Source organism: Populus alba, chromosome 18, assembly GCF_005239225.2.
Source record: "Populus alba chromosome 18, ASM523922v2, whole genome shotgun sequence".
NCBI classification, from domain to species: domain Eukaryota; kingdom Viridiplantae; phylum Streptophyta; class Magnoliopsida; order Malpighiales; family Salicaceae; genus Populus; species Populus alba.
In genome coordinates, this window is record NC_133301.1 from 10,065,518 (window position 1) to 10,083,367 (window position 17,850).

Here is a 17,850-nt window from a genome sequence, read left to right on the forward strand (position 1 = left end):
GAAGGGGAAAATAAATTTTGTAGGAAATAATAGGACAGGGGATGTATTCCGAAGAATTATATGTAATTTTTAACTTATGAGTTTGATATTTTAGGTTGAAACCCATGAATCTTCGAATAACAATGCTGACTTTAGGAACATTTCTAAATGCTGACATTGTTAAGCAATGATTTCCATTTATTTTTTGACGTAGGTTTGCTGGGCATTGTCCCAATATCACGCATATTCTTAAAGAGTTTTTTACTATACTGGTACAATAAAAAAATATTTCTTAAATGAGTACATCTTGAAAAATAATAATTTTTAAAATAATACAAGAATCAATACATGTGGGTATTGCCTGCACAACTATGTGTGTTGTGCAAGTGCTACCTCTGCAACTAGCAAATTTAATTTTTCTTCTTGCATATTTGTGGTTTACAGATCATGAAAGGAACAAAAATAATCCATTGGCTAAAAAAAAAGAAAGATTATATGGCATAAAAAGACAAGAGATGGAGAGAAGAAGGGAAAAACAATAAAGAATTAGACATTAGAGATTTCTTACGAGGATACTCGTAATATAATTAAAAAGATCTCGACGGGATGAATTTATCAATACCATCAAAAGCTGACTTTGGAGTTGATGGTGAGCCACATATATCGTCTAAAGATGATGGTATACCCATTTGTTGGCATCTCATCACCTGCTCCAAAATTTGTTTTTCATGGTGCCTATAAATTTGTATTGTCAAAATCTTTTAATGATATTGAGAATGTCTTCATTACAGTTGTGATATCTCTAACATCTCATTCTTTCTTTCTTTCTTTTTATCTTTTTTTTTTTTTTGTTCTCTCTCCTTTCTTATCTTTTTGTGTCATGTCTTCTATTTCACTGTTTATTGAATTATCTTTGTTTCTTTCATGACTATTAAGAGGATGTTTGAAAATATAGTTGTGATTGCATTTCAAAATGTTTTTTACTTGGAAATGCATTAAAATAATATTTTTTTTTATTTTTAAAAAAATTATTTTTGATATCTACACATCAAAATGATCTAAACACACAAAAAAAACATTAATTTTATGCAAAAAAATAAAAATTAAAGGAACACAGTTTATACCGCGTTTCCAGACAGTGCCTTAAATCTTTACAAAACATGTATATTAACTTTTGTATATTTAAATGTTTTGTAAAACATGGATATATTGCTAGTTTAGGGATTATTTTTCAGTTAGTTGTGATAGTTTCAAAAACATTTTCTCCTATATGCTAATCTAGAAAAAAACTATATTCTTTATTGGGATTTCATGAGTGTTTGTTTTTATATTACAACCTGCTTGTATTTTTTCCAATTTATTTTTTGCCTAATTGATACTTTTGCACTTGTATTTTAATGGTTTTAATATGTTAATATAAAAAATAAATAAATAAATCCGAAAAAACATCAATTAAATGCATTTTCAATTAAAAAACATCATACACTACAATACCAAATATAAATTCAAATATTCTAACAATACCTAATACAGATTCAAATATTCTATTTGCTGGTTTGCATTCTCAGGTATCTCCGGTATAGGTTTCTAACATTTTTCACGTTCAGCAACAGATTCAAACTCGTCCAAAAGGAGGGGGGGAACATCTTAACGTTCACTTTCTCAAATCTCGAATCTGGGGATATATTCATATTCAAATCCATTACTTCTGGATGACCAACTCCAATAAGAAAGCTGAAACAATCATGACATCAGACACTGACAAAATTGGTTAATCATGTTTAAAAACACCGTGCAAACAGTTTCTTTAAATTTTTAAATTTTTTTTTTTGTTAAAATTTATTTTTTTAATGTTTTTAAATCATTTTAATGTGCTGATTTTAAAAATAATTTTTAAATAATAAAATATATATATATATTATTTTGATGTATTTCTAAACAAAAAATACTTTGAACCGCAATCGCTATCACAACATAAAACACACCCTAAATCTGAGCAGAGCTTCTTCATAGAACGTATCGTAAGAATCATGTCCAGTTTCATTCAAGTTATGGTTTACTTACATTTGAAAGAAACTTTCCAGGCATGATCAGTCTAGTGTCAAATTTATTAGGATTCTTCTGCTATCGAGCTCAAACTGTACAACGCATGCAGTTTGACCAACCCTCTCTGCATATGGTAATTCTGCTTCCCAGACATCTAATTACCAAGTTGCAATGGCTGAGCAAACAACGAATTTCACAGCATACAAGTACACCAGTTTTGCAGAATGCTACTAACAATACAAGGAGGTAGTGGTTGCTATAACAGTGGTACAGGTCGACTGGTAGATATATTGGCAAGGTATGGTTTAGTGGCTGAGTTCTAAATCAATGCCTCTTGTAACTCAGTATACAAGGATCTGTAATTGTCTGAGGCATAGCCTAATGGTAGTTGCTCCTATCCTTCAAAAGCTATCTATCAATCAAAAGCATGCATGCATGACATGAAATTTGCAGCTGAATATAAATTTTAAGAGAGAAGCGCTATCTCCTTCAGTTTCCATAAAAGCTAATTTAGAGAACAAAAAATCATCCAGCCTCCTGGATATAGACAGTCAAAGGAAGTAACAAATGAGTACAGCAAAAACAATGAAGGATGAACATAACGAAGCATGTCCTACTCAGTTTCACATGTAACAAACACTCCTTTTCAATGTTGTGATTGTAAGATCAGAGAAAAGAAATGCAACATGAAACAGCCACTCATCTTCACCTTGTCAAATGTTCCCATGAAAGAGACTGTCATAAAGGCATCGAGACACCTACAATATATACAAAACAAGTAGTCAGGTAGGTGGTAACGTCATATGAAATGACAAATGTAATGCCATGTTTGATGTTACTAAAGAAACAAATCTCATGGTTACATCTCACTCAGACTGGGAAAACATGTATGTTTCAGTAACATGGTTCTTAAGCAATTCAAAAAATAAATAAATAAAGTGAAAAGGCTGTCATGTGAATGGTGATTTTATTTTCATTTTTGTTTTATAGTTTTCATTTCCTTAGCATTGACAATAGAGAGCATAAATGCCACTTTCGCTATCTAACTCACTACAAAACAAAGTTCTTTCAGCAAATACAAAAAGATCATCTCAGTTAAAGGGGTTAAAAGTGACAGTTCAGTTCATAGTAACAACTAGCAAAAGCAGCGTGGAAAAATAGTAGCTTGCACAGCCTTTTGAATAGTAAAACAAGACTTTCATAGAGAACCAATCATTAATTTATGGCTTGCAACTGTTCCTTTCACAGAAGTTCTCTTTGAGAAAACATGACATCAATCCACTGAATCAACCAATCAAACTGCAGCCAAAATCTGAATGTACTCACATCAATCACGATTACCTAATAACTGAGATCAATAAAAATCATTCCAGCATATGTAAGCATTTAGAATCATATGTGCCTCTCCTTCCCTCTCTCTTCTTCAGACCATTACCTATACACATTTCTTCTTTCCTTATCAGGCTCAGTCAAAACCATATACCATTCTTGCCACCATAGCACCACGCTCTTTTGATGCAGAAAGCAATTTCAGATTTGAAATTTTCAACCTATAACCAGAGACACTGTTGAAGTTGAACATCGAACACCAATGGACGTTTCAATTTTCATAATCAAGCATCATCACAACAATGTGTTGTTCTTCCCACCATACCACCACCTCACATTTTATATAGTTAATCACACACCATTAATAATCGTCTGCAGATTCCAATGTGTTTGTCATTTCGTATGACATTATCCAGAAACTACAACATAATGTTACCCCATGGATTCTGAATCTAAGAAAAGCCTAGACCATCAGTTGTAATCAAATGACCACTTCACAGGGCTGTGAAAAAATCCAAAACAATTTATGCTTTCTATTGGTCATGAGCATGGCTCCCCGTGGGAGTTGTTTCCGGATTAGATTTTCACAAGTCCATTTATTGCAAAAAAAAAAAATCTTTATAGTCTACCGCAATGATTTCACTGAACAAGCTGATATATTTTACATTATGGAGAACAATATAAATGTACCATTTTCGGCCAGTAAAATAAACAAACAGGTGGCGAGCATAAAGCTGGGGAGAAAATGATAGGAATGGAAAACCAAACCCACCTTGAGGCACTAAAGCCCAGGAGTCAGATTCGCTAGACAAGCTCGAAATCAACCTCGCTGATGCTACCGCGCTGTGCAATGGCAACATCGATTCGACGCAACTCAATTGCAGTGGTAATCTATCCATTAAAACAAAAGTAAGAAAAAAAAAAGAGAATATCGAAAAGGCTTTTAAGAGAGGGAGAGGAAAAGATGTCACCTTGAGGAGCGAGAGAGGCGTCTTGTTGTTGCAGGAACAGAAACCTGAGTTGGAAGAGAGCTGGATTTCAGTGAAGAGAGTTCAGCAGATAACGATTTCTTGTTGAGCTTGAAAAGGAAAGGCTGTAACCTTGTTGATAACCTGGAGACTACCTTCGTGGAAGCCATTTTTGCCTGTCTCTGTCTCTTAGGCCTTTGATTTTTGACAAGGGTTTTACTTGTTACGTGCCAGACAGGGCCAAGTAGTCGTGAGGATGGTATCCTGGTTTAGAAGCCAACGGCAGGTCGTTTCCACAGTTCTTTCAGTCTTTGCACAATCACCCCTAAACTTTGATCCTTTCTCTATTACCACCTTGTATGTTGTAAGTTCAAGCTTCTTTCCAATTTCGATAAACATTAGCTATAAAGATAACAATCAGTCCACAATTCCTTCATTATCAAATCATAGCATGATTACGTATATAATTCATATTCAATTTTCTAAATATAGGGTATGGAACGATTTTTGAAATATTGGATTATTGGTTTAGTAATTTTTTTTAGATAATGCAATTTATCAGCTCTTACTTCTCTTTTAAGGGATAACACAGTTATATTTTTTAAATTGAAAAAATAATTATATTTTTTGTTTGTTTATTGAGATGAGATATTTTTTTTCTCTAAAATGAGGGGAATTTGGGATATTATATTGCTTAAAAACCTTGGAATTAAATTTTCCTCTAAAATGAGAGGAATTTGGGATACCAAATGCTATGGCATTGTGATTTTTTTTTCCTTAATTAAATTACCTCTTAAGTTGTCTCATGTAGCCTTATTTTTAGTGATAATTAGACAAATATTTTAAGTGATTGACGTGTGTAATGCATTATTTTACTCTATAATTATAATCATTTTATAAAATTTAATTTATTATTGTAATTACCTCAATATATTAGTTTTAGACATGGGTGTATGTGTTGAAAAGGATAATCTTTTTATTGACAAATTAGATGCTTAAGTTTTAAAGGTTAAAATTATAAACTTACTTGCATTCCTCATGGATACTAAATAAAGAATCAAAAACTAAGAGTGAGCAAAAAAAATTCAAAAAATCGATTAAACTGAGAAAATCGGGAAAAAAATAACTGAAAAAAAATAAACCGTAAAAAAAAATGATTAAACGATTAAAATTTTGAAAAAAAATAACCGGTTCAGTTCAGTTTCAGTTTTATAAACTTGAAACCAAAAAACTAAACCAGACCGAACCCTACTAAAAAAAAACCCAAACAAAAAACCAAGCTAAAATCAAAAAACCGAGTCAGACCAAAAAAACCCGAGACAAACCGGTTTGAACCGGTTTTTTTCCAAAAAAACCGAACCAAAGAGAAACCAATGGTTTAAACCAGTTTCAATTCTTTTTTTTTTAATTTGGTTTGATTATTTTTTTTATAAAAATTAAACCAAATAAAAAATAATCACCCCTATTAAATACATTTAATTAAGACTTTTCGTTTTCAACTATATATAAATATCATATTTCTATCAATGATACTCAAGCCATCTAAATATTTTTTCTCTTCCCGAGGAAGTTTTATTTATACATATACAATTACGAGATTCAATAGTAAAAGTGAGTGTTAGTTAGTGAATGTATAGGATTTTTTTGTTTTTTTTATGGAAGTTTGTATAAGATTTTTAAATTAACGTTATCTATTTATATGTAGGGAGTGTTTTTTTTCATAAATATTTTATGAATATACATGAAAAATATTTATGATGTTTTTGTAAGTAATGATGTAAAAAATTACTATAATGGAGTTGGAGGTGATGAGTTCGTAGTAATGGGGTGAGGGTGTCAGTGATGGAGGTGTTTGAAAAAAAAAAAAAGAATAGTACGAGTTTTACACATTAAGGTCCACTCAAATATTTTTCATTTAATTTAATGATTTTCTAGAAAAGATTCATATGTAGCTAATTCTTCCTTGTTTTTCACTAAAAGCTTCCTTTGGAAAAAAAAACATGATTTATTTTTATTCATGCTAATATTATTTATAAAAAAAACTTAAGATCAACTTTCAATTAAAAAGTAACAAATGTGCCTTCATAAATTTTATGAGGTACTATAAGAAAAAGCTAAATCAATAATTAATTTTAAGAGAATTGTCATATGTCTAAGACCTAACTTTTCATCCAACTAATAAATTGAAATTGAACCGGGTGATAACATGTCATATGTTTATTTTTGTTAAAAATAATTAAGGAGTTTCATTAAAAAAAAAAAAAAAAAAGAGGCCAGACATAAGCTACTAACCTTCTACTTTTAGGTCATGCGCCTATATTTATTCTTCTAAGTTTAAATGTCTGGCCTCTTTTCACATTATCCATTTAAGATTTCAATAAAATTCACTATAAATAAAATAATTAAAATAGCATTTAAAAAGTTATATAATTTTTCATAGTTGTAAAATAAGATTATAGCCTTTTATGGTAATATTAAAAATTACTTTATGAATTTGCATATTATGAATTAATATGCAAAACTATTTAAAAAATATGATCATAAATATTATTTTAGAATAAAAAACATATTATTTATTTATTATCATAAGATTTTTGCATAAATTTTTAGATTAATTATTTTTTTTCCTATCATGTATAAATTATTGATTCATGATTTTTTTTATGTTTTTCATTGAAACTTTGTTTTCAGATCTTGATATAGTTTTATTTTTAAAAAAAAAATAATGCTGTTTATAAAAAAAAAATTAAAAAAAAGAGAGAGATACGTACTTGAAAAAGGAAATAAAGTTTTGTCTTAAAAAAAATATTTTTTTTCATTCTTAATTCAAATGATTGAAAATTTATTTTAATTGGCCGAAATGTATTTGGGTTTTTTTTTTTTTTCAACAAGCGAGCTTATCCTCCTTGCTTTAAGCCTATAACTTCTTTTATATTGCTCTTAGTTTTTTAAAATTTTTTAATAAAATTCATTATAATTAAACTGATATTTGAAAATGATTTTTTCTCCTTAATTTTCAAATAAGATTATAGCTTTTATGGTAATATTGACAATAACTTGTGAATTATTATATAAAAACTAATATGCAAAACCTTTTTTTAAAAAATATGCTCATGAATAACAAATAATAATGTTTCTCATAAAAAAATTATTTTGTCAGGGATGCGTATAAAAAGAAAGGAAGTTTTGATTTAAGAGAAACCGTGATTTAAATTTTTATGAATATTATTTTAATTTCCTTTACTTTTTTTATTAAAAACAAATCTATTAATAAAAAAGACCTATTATCGTAAAACAAAACCTCACGTAATAACAACAATATTTTTTAGAATTTGAATCATGAAATTTCTTACAAATGTCTAATTTAATTGCAACATAGCTTATAAAATATTTTTTTTAGAATTTAAATCACGAGAAAAAAAAGATAGTTGGTGTTATATAACATATATAGGCCAAATAACTTCTTATAGTTAAAATGTCAATTGTTTACAAACATATCTTCATAAATTTTGAAATAAAATTATCTTTAAATTAAATAAAAAAATTACAATGATGTATACAAAATTACTCAATTATGCCACATTTTTTAAATAAAATTAAAGATATTTAGGGTTATATTTGCAATGTTTTTCAATAATTGTATGTGTAAAATATTTAAAAAATACTACGCACATGAATATTTAATTAAAATAAATATATATTTTCTTTTTTTTATTGTCAATGTTTTATATTCTTTCCTTGAATTAATTTTTTCTAAAATTGTGTGAAAATAATCAAGACATTATTTTTTTTATTAGAAGTTGTTATATGAAAAACCATGCTTTTGATAAAGAAAGATATTTTTTATGAAAAATAATAAATGAATAACAAAAAGGGTTTTTGGAAAAGAAACATATTTTTTCTCTTAAATCTAAATCAATTAAATTTTTATTTTAGTTGCTTTATGTTTTTATATATATAAAAAAACCAATGTTATTGACACAAAAGCCATTGCTTTGTTAAATAAAAAAAATGCATATATAAAAAAAGAGGAGAATATTGATTGGAAATGTTAAAAATATATATTATTTTCAATATGATATGTTGTTACAATCAACTTATTATAAACAAGAGTATAACTAAAAAATTTTAAAAATAAATTATAATATTTAATTATTCAAGATTCATGAAAATATCGTTTGATTTGGTGCTTGATTTTCTCTATAATTAGTAATTGTATTCAACAGGCTATTATCCAAAATATATGTTTTTGATTTGTGCACGTGAATAGTGCTAGGTGAATTAATTCACGGGTTACTGTTCACGTGAACATTAACTTTACTATTCATTGAACCTGTGTCCTGACCCAAAAAAAAATTCCATGTTTATTTAATTATATTTTACTTAAAAACTAGTTTTTAATATTATTCAATAACACTATATAAATAAAAAAGATCACATGATAATGTAACATTTGTATTATTTGATCGCAATTCTAATTTTATTTCTAATAATATTTTACCTTGCACGCTAAAAAACTATAAAAACTGTAGTTTTTATCGAATAAATTTCATGCGTGATGAATTTGTAGATAAGTTAATGAACAATTAAAAATATTTGATATAAAATATTATTTAAATTAAAAATTATCAATATTAATATATATATATATATATATATATATATATATAGTTATTTTATAACCTCAATTTGAAAAGCATGTTTAATCAAACACATTAAACTATTTTTTATTCAACCTTAATTTCAACCACAATTTTAACCAAACATATATAAATATCAAACCGATATCAATTAAAATTACTTTTTATAAAATAATTTTTTTCAAATTATAATTATAAAAACTATTATAATATCAACCACACCAAACAGTACCTTCGTTGCTAGCGAATTCTTGCAACCCATGCGATGACATGTTATAGGCAATTTAGTTTTTCCATCCCAGAACGAGAATCATCCATTCTGGCATATTTTTGAAATAATTTTTAATCACAACGTGACTGCAAGACTTATTAGTATTTAAGTTTTTTTTTTTTTTTTGGTCTTTAAAAATATTCTTTATATGTTCAGAAACGAAAGCTATATTTTAATATAAAATAATATATTTTTCTTAATGCTCTACCTAATAACAACCGTATCTGGTACATACATGTTATTAATATTAACGTTGACCAGGTTGAGACAAAATTACGGTAGGTAAGGGTTGAGACTTGAGACGGTCGTCTGACAGCCAATACTTTCACAGATCAATCCATTTGCTTCTCTTACCAAACTTTCCAACCAATTATTATCTCAGTTTCATACGTAGATGATCACTCCAATGATTAAGACAAAATCTTCATGTAATTAATTAGGCAATTAATGTATTCTTTTTTCTGGATTTGTTGAATTTACTCCAGCGCCACCAACCTTTAGCCCCCACCGACTAGGGTTAAAAAAAAAACAATTACTGTAAGAAAAATATTTATTTATTATTCATGTTATTTTAATAGGAAAAAAATAAATTATACGTGAATTAATTTTAAAATAACTTAGATAATCAACCCCTTTAAGATAATTTTTTTTTTAACAAACATTAAAAATTGGTTTGATACAAGCTAACCTGGGATTAATCTATTAATCTATATATCAAGTCATAAAATTATAATAATCTTATAAAATATGAATCAAATAAATTATAAAGCTTTAATTTTTAATAAAATATATGTTAAATGATGAAATTAAAAAAAATTAATTAGAAAAAAACCTATAAAATTATCCAAGTTAACCTATCAAACCCGTGACGTGAATTATAAAATTAAAATAAATAAAATAAAATAAATTATAAAATCCATCGCTTTTCACCTGTGACCAAATAAACACAATGAAAATAATATAAATTTTACTAACTTGTAAATGGTTAACAACCTTAGTGCGAAACGGTTACTATTAGAAAAAGTCATTAAGTCCAGGGCTTACATTGATTGGGACTGGATTGAAACATGAAAATAATATAAGGACTAATCTAGTATTTAACCATTCATGTTTATCTATAAAGTAGTGAGAGAGAAAGTTGCACTCAAACAATCATTTCCTTTACTTTCTGCGAGCAAGTAGTAACAACCGATCTAGAGAGAGAGAGAGAGAGAGAGAGTCATGGCTAAGCCTCACGTCACCATGGAGGTTGGAAACGACGGCGTTGCTGTGGTGACTCTTATCAATCCTCCTGTCAACGCCTTAGCTATTCCAAGTAAATATCTCCTCCTTCCTCTATCTGTTCTAACTATAAATTTGAGGTTTTTTTGTGATTGATTGTGTTGAGTTTGACGGTGATGCAGTCATTGCGGGATTGAAAGAGAAGTTTGATGAAGCCACCCGGAGAAATGACGTCAAGGCTCTAGTTCTTACTGGTAATTTATTTTATAACACTGACGGACTATTTATATATTTAATTGTTTTGGAAGATAAAGGATTAATAACGAATTGCGAAAACAAAATTATCTGATTATTTTATTTTATCTTTTTTGTTGGAGGTTTGGTTTAAAATATATAATCATTTCTCTTTTTTTTCCTTATTTTTATTTTTTTTTCTTGTTGAAGGCAAGGGTGGAAGGTTTTCCGGTGGATTTGACATCAATGTTTTCCAGAAAGTTCATGCGACAGGTATATTTGTGCCTGTTTTTATAATAATTTCATGTCCTATCGAGGTTTTTTTTAAAAAAATTCAAATTAGTTCCTTTTTTTTTTTTTTTGAGTATTTGCGGATATGATTTTATTGTGTGGCTTGACAGGAGATATTTCATTGATGCCTGATGTATCTGTTGAGCTTGTGGTCAACACTATTGAAGGTATTTATCCGACTTAACCCTCGGAGTCTTTTTTCATTCATTTTGAATATTTAAATGAGAATACGGCAAGTTTCTTATAAGGAATTCGGTGTTTGTATTTATTTGTTTGATTGATTTTTTTTTGTTCTTTCACAACTATAGATTGTAAAAAGCCTGTTGTTGCTGCCGTGGAAGGACTAGCACTTGGAGGGGGCTTGGAATTGGCAATGGTTTGTGTTTTCTATTATGAAGCAGCATTTGAAGAACTTTGTTTTGGTTGTCATCATCTTTTCCCATTTGATCATCTAAATTATCTTCATGAAGGGATGCCATGCGCGTATTGCTGCTCCAAAAACTCAACTTGGTTTGCCAGAGCTGACACTTGGAGTGATTCCTGGATTTGGAGGTCTGGCTACTTTTCTATGTAGAACTCGAATGCATTGACATGAACACATGCTTTCAAGTTCAGCTGTGTATTTTTTTTTTTTACCACAATGGACTAAACTTGTGAAACCCTGTTTAATTTTTTAAGGTACACAACGTCTTCCAAGGCTTTTGGGGCTGTCGAAGGCCATTGAAATTATGCTGGTAAATCCTCTATTAATTTATGCTTGAAAACCTGTTAAATGACTCTTGGGATTATGGTATTCCTTTTAGGTGGAGAAAGAATGAGAAAAAAAGCCAACCTTTGAGCTGTTGTTTAGACCTGGTTTCCCCTTCTATTAATGTTCACATTGGAAGTTAAATTTAATAGCCTTTCACTTTAGAAGGTTTTCATTAATTTTTGGGCTCGTTCGTATTGGAGAATTCCAGGTAATTCAGTTCTTTGGTTTTTAGAGATGAGGTGCCACTTCATATTTTTTTATAAGGAAACTTATACCTGGAAAAGGTAAATTGAAGAACTAATTTTTCCTGAATGGTCAGCTGTTAGCCTGTGAAAGAGAGTTTTAAACAAGTTATATGTAAAAATCACCATTATAACATTTTTTTTATTCCCAGTGATGGGAAAGTGAATAAGCAAATTTTGTTTAATTTACCTGGCTTCCTGTGTATGTTAAATAAAATGACAGACCTCAATAAAGTTACAAAACTTCAAACTGCTTAATATTAGGTCAGGGAAAGAAAACCAAAGCTTAATTTCATCCTTTGGAACTTGATGGTTTGCTATGTCCAACATTTTTCAGAAATGCTTATTCAACATATTATTTTCTTTATCATATGGAACTATATCTTCTTTGCATGCTTATTCAACATATTTTCAACTCTCTGCAGTTTTCCAAACCAATCATGTCTGAAGAGGGGAAGAAGCTAGGTCTAATTGATGCTATTGTGCCTTCTCAAGAACTGCTGAAAGTATCTCGACAATGGGCTTTAGACATCTCAGAGAGGCGCAAACCATGGTTGCGTTCTCTTCATAGGACAGACAAAATTGGCTCACTGTCTGAAGCACGTGAGGTACTGAAAGCTGCTAGACAACAAGCGAAGAAAATTGCCCCAAATGTGCCGCAGCATCAAGCATGTCTTGATGTAATGGAGGAAGGCATCATTCATGGAGGATATAATGGTGTTCTAAAGGTACTTTTGAGTTCAGGATTTGCTGTTTGTAGATATAGGTGCGAAGTCTTCATTAGAGAGCAAAATGCTTTTGCTTTTAGTGGTTTGTGGCTGTTTTTCTCTGGAACGTGGCCTTTTTATTAAGTTTTTATTTGAGGTGTTAGCTTGTGCAGTAATTGACCTTTGTTATTTGTACTTGTACTGCCAAGAACGTGTCATTTCATAAAAAAAGTGGGATCTGTACAAGCACATTCTAACAGAGTTGTTGTTGCAGGAGGCAAAAGTCTTCAAGGAGTTAGTTATGACAGAAACTTCAAAAGGTCTTGTGCATGTCTTTTTTGCCCAGCGTATGACATCAAAGGTACACCATATGAATCAAGGTCTACAAGATTTTAATAATTTATGAAAATCAACGGATTCATCATATTAAAGTGTTTGTGGATACACTAAAGATTTTCAGATGTGATCCAACATAAATTCACAATTTGAATTGTTTGCTTTTTGTGGTTTTTTTTTTTTTTTTTTTTTTTTGTGGTAAGTGCTTTCTTTGTGTTGTCCCAGAAAATATTTAATTCTCTTTCTTATTCTAAAAACATCTTTTGATTTTTCCTCCACTTAAAGGGAAAATCTAGGTTTCAAGGGAATGAAATTGCTCGATATGATGAAGCTTGTGATTGTGAAATACTTGAGGTGCTAGCATATAGACTTCTATTGATGCATCCTGTCACCACTAAGGGATTGTTCTAGTAGATTTCTCTTTATTTGGGGGCTTATTCATAAGAACATGCTTGGTTTAAGAATTATTTATATAATTGTAACCTTATCAATACTCTGTTCTTAAGTAGTTTAGATAACATTGCATGTTCATAGATTTTAAAAACATTCTTGCAGTACATAACATCTGAATTTTATGTTTGTTCTCCATTCTGCGTTCTTGTTCTCGCTGCACGGGAGTCTCATGTCTACCTCTCTCTCTCTCTATGTATATTTTTTTGACTCTTGAAGTGAACTTATTGATATGCTCAAATAAGCAATCAGTATATCCAATTTCTTTCTTTCAATCTCATCATTGTTAACTTGGACAGATACCTAAAGTCACTGATGTTGGGCTCAAACCACGACATATAAAGAAAGTTGCTGTTATTGGTGGTGGTCTAATGGGTTCTGGCATAGCTACTGCTTTTATTGTGAGCAACATACACGTTGTTCTTAAAGAAATCAACTCTGAATATCTTCAGAAGGGAACAAAAACAATAGAAGGTACACAAATGTGACTGACATTGACCATTAAATTATTGATTTAGTGCTATCTTGTCTCCATCTTTGAAGGACTTCATATAAAAAAAAATGAGAACAGTGTTTGACAAAACAATCCTATATCCTGATACATCCTACATATAGTTATTATTTGGGAAAGTTGTTCTGTTTGTTTTTCCATATTGATTTTCCATAAGATTCTTCTGATTATATATAATTTGCACATACTTTCTGGCTATCTTGGTGAGTTTAGCAGCAAGGGGACGTGTCAATGGTCCACAGAGCAGTTAATTGTAACATGTAATAGACACAGTGGAAGAACCTCGGCCACTTTTTAGGATGGCCAGTGTTGAAAATTTACCTTTTCCCTTTTGAATTCAAATCCTTCAAACTGAATATTTGAGTTGAGTTTGGTCAAATGTTTTCCAGAATATGAAAACTACTCTGATATGTATTACTCTTGTTTTTGTGTTCTATGGTTAAAAAAACTCATAACTTGTTATTTCACTTCACAGCAAATGTTCGAAGCTTAGTGACAAGAGGAAAGTTGACACGGGATAAGGCAGATAAAGCCCTCTCAATGCTCAAAGGTGCATTGGACTATTCAGACTTCAAAGATGTGGATATGGTCATAGAGGTGAGCAGAGCTTGCCGTCCCTTGTGACTATGAAATCTTGAAATTTTGGTTATATTTTGGAATCTGCCATTGGAATGGGGTGATTGTTTGCTTTGAATTTGATCAGTCCACACTTGAGATTGTTTATTCACAAATTGATTCTCTTCATTATATTACTGTTCAATGACATTGGGATGGATTTCCATGGTTATGGTCTCCTTGAAAGCCATTTGAAATAGCTTCTTTGATTTGCAGGCAGTAATTGAAAGTGTTCCTTTGAAACAAAAAATTTTCAGTGAGATTGAAAAAGCCTGTCCTCCTCACTGCATTTTGGCGTCAAATACATCTACCATTGACCTCAACTTGGTTGGAGAAAAGACCAGCTCTCAAGATCGCATTATTGGTGCCCACTTTTTCAGGTCATACTCATTTTGATTTTCTCACTCTTTATCATTATGTTAGCCATCCAGAAATCAATAGAAAACATGTGAAGGTTTTTTTTTTTTTTCCTATTTTTCTTAAACTTATCTCCCACTTTATATGAACTCTTGGTTGTTTGATTACTGAAATTGTGAAAATATCACACCCCTTACCCATCTATTTAGTACAAGGAGCAGCTGCATGCTGAGGGTTTTGTAACACCATTGGGCTTTGTTTGTGCTATATGATGTTTTGGAATTTCACCCAATTCTAAAAAAACAATGACATGACTAGTTTGTGGCAATTTGCCTTTTAGGTTTTGTAAAAGTGAAGATATAAAAGAAGAGAGGATTATTGAATAGAAGTTATAGAACTACTGTTCCTATGTCTTTGTTTCTTTAGGAGAATATATGATATGAAAAGATACTAAATGACTCTTTTATTGGTGCCCTGTGACATTGGATAATCCATTCAAATGACTCTTTTATTGTTATGTCAACTATTTTGAAGCATATTTTTTTACCGCAATGGATTTCTTATATGGTATCTCTGACATGTTATTTTATGGACAGTCCTGCTCACATAATGCCTCTTCTGGAGATTGTACGGACTGAGAAGACTTCTGCCCAAGCAATTCTTGATCTCATGACCGTTGGTAAAACCATAAAGAAAGTTCCAGTTGTTGTGGGTAACTGCACTGGCTTTGCAGTCAATCGAGCATTCTTCCCATACACCCAAAGCGCACTGATTCTGGTTCATTTAGGAGTGGACGTGTTCAGGATTGACAAGCTGATCAGCAGTTTTGGCCTCCCAATGGGTCCTTTCCAGTAATGTTTTTATCCTTTAACGTTATAGTTTGCATTTGCATCACTTTTTTTCCTTTTTAAGGATGATTTAAAACATACATTTTTGTCACAATGAATTGCATAAACATAAAGTCTTCCAGATCTAATGCTTTAATGGGTAGAGATTCATAACAAACCTTTATCAACCGTGAAACCAATTGATTTGAATTTAAAATTCAGAAAAAAAAAATTCCACCATTATTCATCTTTTATAAATTATTGGTAGCGGGTGAAGTCTCCTTTGGCGTGTGGTATTTGTGCATTCATGCATCATTGAAATCATATTCTTAACAGAGTTGTCTCTAAATGTGTTCAAGCGCATTTACTTTTAGGGTACTTTAAATAGGGGATCATAATTTTTTGCACCGCTCTATGGTTACTCTTGCAGGCTTCAGGATTTATCTGGATATGGAGTTGCCCTTGCAGTTGGGAAAGAATTTGCTAATGCATTCCCTGATCGTACATTCCAGTCTCCATTAATTGATCTTCTAGTAAAAGATGGAAGAAATGGTAATAAAATATTTGTATAGATTTATATCAGCATTCAAATGACATTTGCTTCTAAATATTAATCTTGCGTCGGGGTTCGTACTCTTTTTTGGCATTTCAGGTAAAACCAATGGAAAAGGATACTACATATATGAGAAAGGAAGCAAGCCAAGGCCTGATCCATCAGTCCTACCAGTTATTGAGGAGTCGAGACGGCTCGCAAATATTATGCCTAATGGAAAGGTACTTTTATTGCCATGAAAACCATTATGTTGAGATTCTATAGTAGTCTTTTAAGATGACATCGAGAACGCACTAGTGCTGGAGACAATGTCACAAGTACATGTTCGGTTGCTTAGCTGAAGACTTCCTAATCTACTTTTTACTGGATTACGTGGCAGCCTATAAATATCACCGACAAAGAGATAGTGGAGATGATTCTCTTTCCAGTGGTGAATGAGGCATGCCGTGTTCTGGATGAGGGCGTTGTGGTCCGAGCTTCAGACCTCGACACCGCATCTGTTCTCGGAATGAGCTTCCCTTCTTATCGGTGAGTACTTGTCCAAATCTCAAGTTTTTCCCCTTGTTTAGTAGCTCTTACAAGAGTAATCAATCTTACTGAACAGATTCCCAGGAGGGGAATATAGGCTCGAGGGATACAAGGATTTTTTTTAATTTCGTGTGGTTGTCAGCAAGAAGATGAGTTGCAAGTCCTTGTTTTTTGCATTAATGAGCCACGTTTCCTTTGCGTGCATGCACCCGTTCATGTTGAAGTCCTTTTCTAATGTCTTACAGAATCCACGTGCAAGTTTCTTATTGGACATTTGACTGCCCGTAATTTTTTGGATAAACCTGGCACTTGTATCTAATGGCAAGTGTTTTTATTTGGCAGTGGTGGCATCGTCTTTTGGGCTGACCTGGTTGGGCCTAAACATGTATACGATAGCCTGAAGAAATGGTCTCAAAGATTTGGCGATTTCTACAAACCATCAAAGTTTTTGGAAGAAAGAGCAACAGGAGGCATTCCATTGGTAAGGGCACTGTCATCTTTCTTCTTCTTCTTCTTCAATTTATGCATTTATTTACCCTCAAGTGCATTAATTGTCAAAACGACCGTGGAGATGTAAACGACATTAGTTGTAAAGGACCGCTGACAACCTCTTGCTCTTCCCTGCAGAGTGCGCCCGCTTCATCGTCTTCAGGGTCAAGGTCACGCATGTAGTCTACAGTTCTATGTTGAGTGGTTAGCCCAGACGTCAAGCATAATCTCATCAAGAGTAATAAATTCAAAATCTTTCAAGAAACTTTTCCTGTTGTCAGTTGGTAATCGTTTCGGAACTCCTCGTGGATGGATGGTCAAATAAAGTGATTGTGTTTCTATGGTTAAACGACGCGTTGTGTGGTCAAAGACATTTTGTCCTTTTTTATTCCCTTTAAATCCTGGGCAAATGTAATATGTAATAATTTCATTTATTGCTGCATCTTTAAATTAATATTCAACTTCCTTGTGTGTTAATGCCGGGGCATTATTTTTCTTCTAATTC

General features: G+C 31.2%; 2 protein-coding genes across 3 annotated transcripts; one reads left to right on the top strand and one right to left on the bottom strand.

Moving 5' to 3' along the window:
* Positions 1–1,694: 1,694 nt before the first annotated feature.
* On the bottom strand, positions 1,695–4,571 carry LOC118051654 (uncharacterized). Of its 2 annotated transcripts, XM_035062370.2 has the most exons (4): positions 4,326–4,571; positions 4,127–4,245; positions 2,735–2,783; positions 1,695–1,713 (listed from the first exon to the last, which is right to left on the bottom strand). In XM_035062370.2, exons 1-3 carry the CDS (start codon positions 4,490–4,492, stop codon positions 2,764–2,766), a joined length of 306 nt encoding a protein of 101 aa, XP_034918261.1. In that variant the 5' UTR covers positions 4,493–4,571; the 3' UTR covers positions 1,695–1,713; positions 2,735–2,763. The 2 variants fall into 2 exon arrangements, with proteins under 2 accessions (XP_034918261.1, XP_034918260.1); XM_035062369.2 differs by lacking the exon at positions 1,695–1,713 and having other exon boundaries at positions 2,486–2,783; positions 4,326–4,570.
* Positions 4,572–10,375: 5,804 nt separating this feature from the next.
* On the top strand, positions 10,376–17,822 carry LOC118051653 (peroxisomal fatty acid beta-oxidation multifunctional protein AIM1). Its single transcript, XM_035062368.2, has 18 exons — positions 10,376–10,548; positions 10,637–10,708; positions 10,899–10,961; positions 11,090–11,146; positions 11,288–11,355; positions 11,450–11,531; positions 11,658–11,713; positions 12,398–12,700; positions 12,954–13,040; positions 13,765–13,939; positions 14,452–14,573; positions 14,808–14,971; positions 15,545–15,799; positions 16,206–16,327; positions 16,428–16,549; positions 16,708–16,856; positions 17,199–17,337; positions 17,484–17,822. Exons 1-18 carry the CDS (start codon positions 10,455–10,457, stop codon positions 17,526–17,528), a joined length of 2,175 nt encoding a protein of 724 aa, XP_034918259.1. The 5' UTR covers positions 10,376–10,454; the 3' UTR covers positions 17,529–17,822.
* The last annotated feature ends 28 nt before the right edge of the window (positions 17,823–17,850 follow it).

Excerpts from the sequence above, each read along its gene's own strand:
- LOC118051654 (XM_035062370.2), bottom strand. The coding sequence starts at position 4,492 with ATGGCTTCCACGAAGGTAGTCTCCAGGTTATCAACAAGGTTACAGCCT. Across the intron at positions 4,246-4,325 it reads CGCCTCTCTCGCTCCTCAAG|ATTACCACTGCAATTGAGTT; the intron begins GTGACATCTTTT and ends TTTAATGGATAG. Across the intron at positions 2,784-4,126 it reads CTGGGCTTTAGTGCCTCAAG|GTGTCTCGATGCCTTTATGA; the intron begins GTGGGTTTGGTT and ends TATATATTGTAG.
- LOC118051653 (XM_035062368.2), top strand. The coding sequence starts at position 10,455 with ATGGCTAAGCCTCACGTCACCATGGAGGTTGGAAACGACGGCGTTGCT. Across the intron at positions 14,574-14,807 it reads ATGTGGATATGGTCATAGAG|GCAGTAATTGAAAGTGTTCC; the intron begins GTGAGCAGAGCT and ends TTTGATTTGCAG. Across the intron at positions 16,328-16,427 it reads AGTAAAAGATGGAAGAAATG|GTAAAACCAATGGAAAAGGA; the intron begins GTAATAAAATAT and ends TTGGCATTTCAG.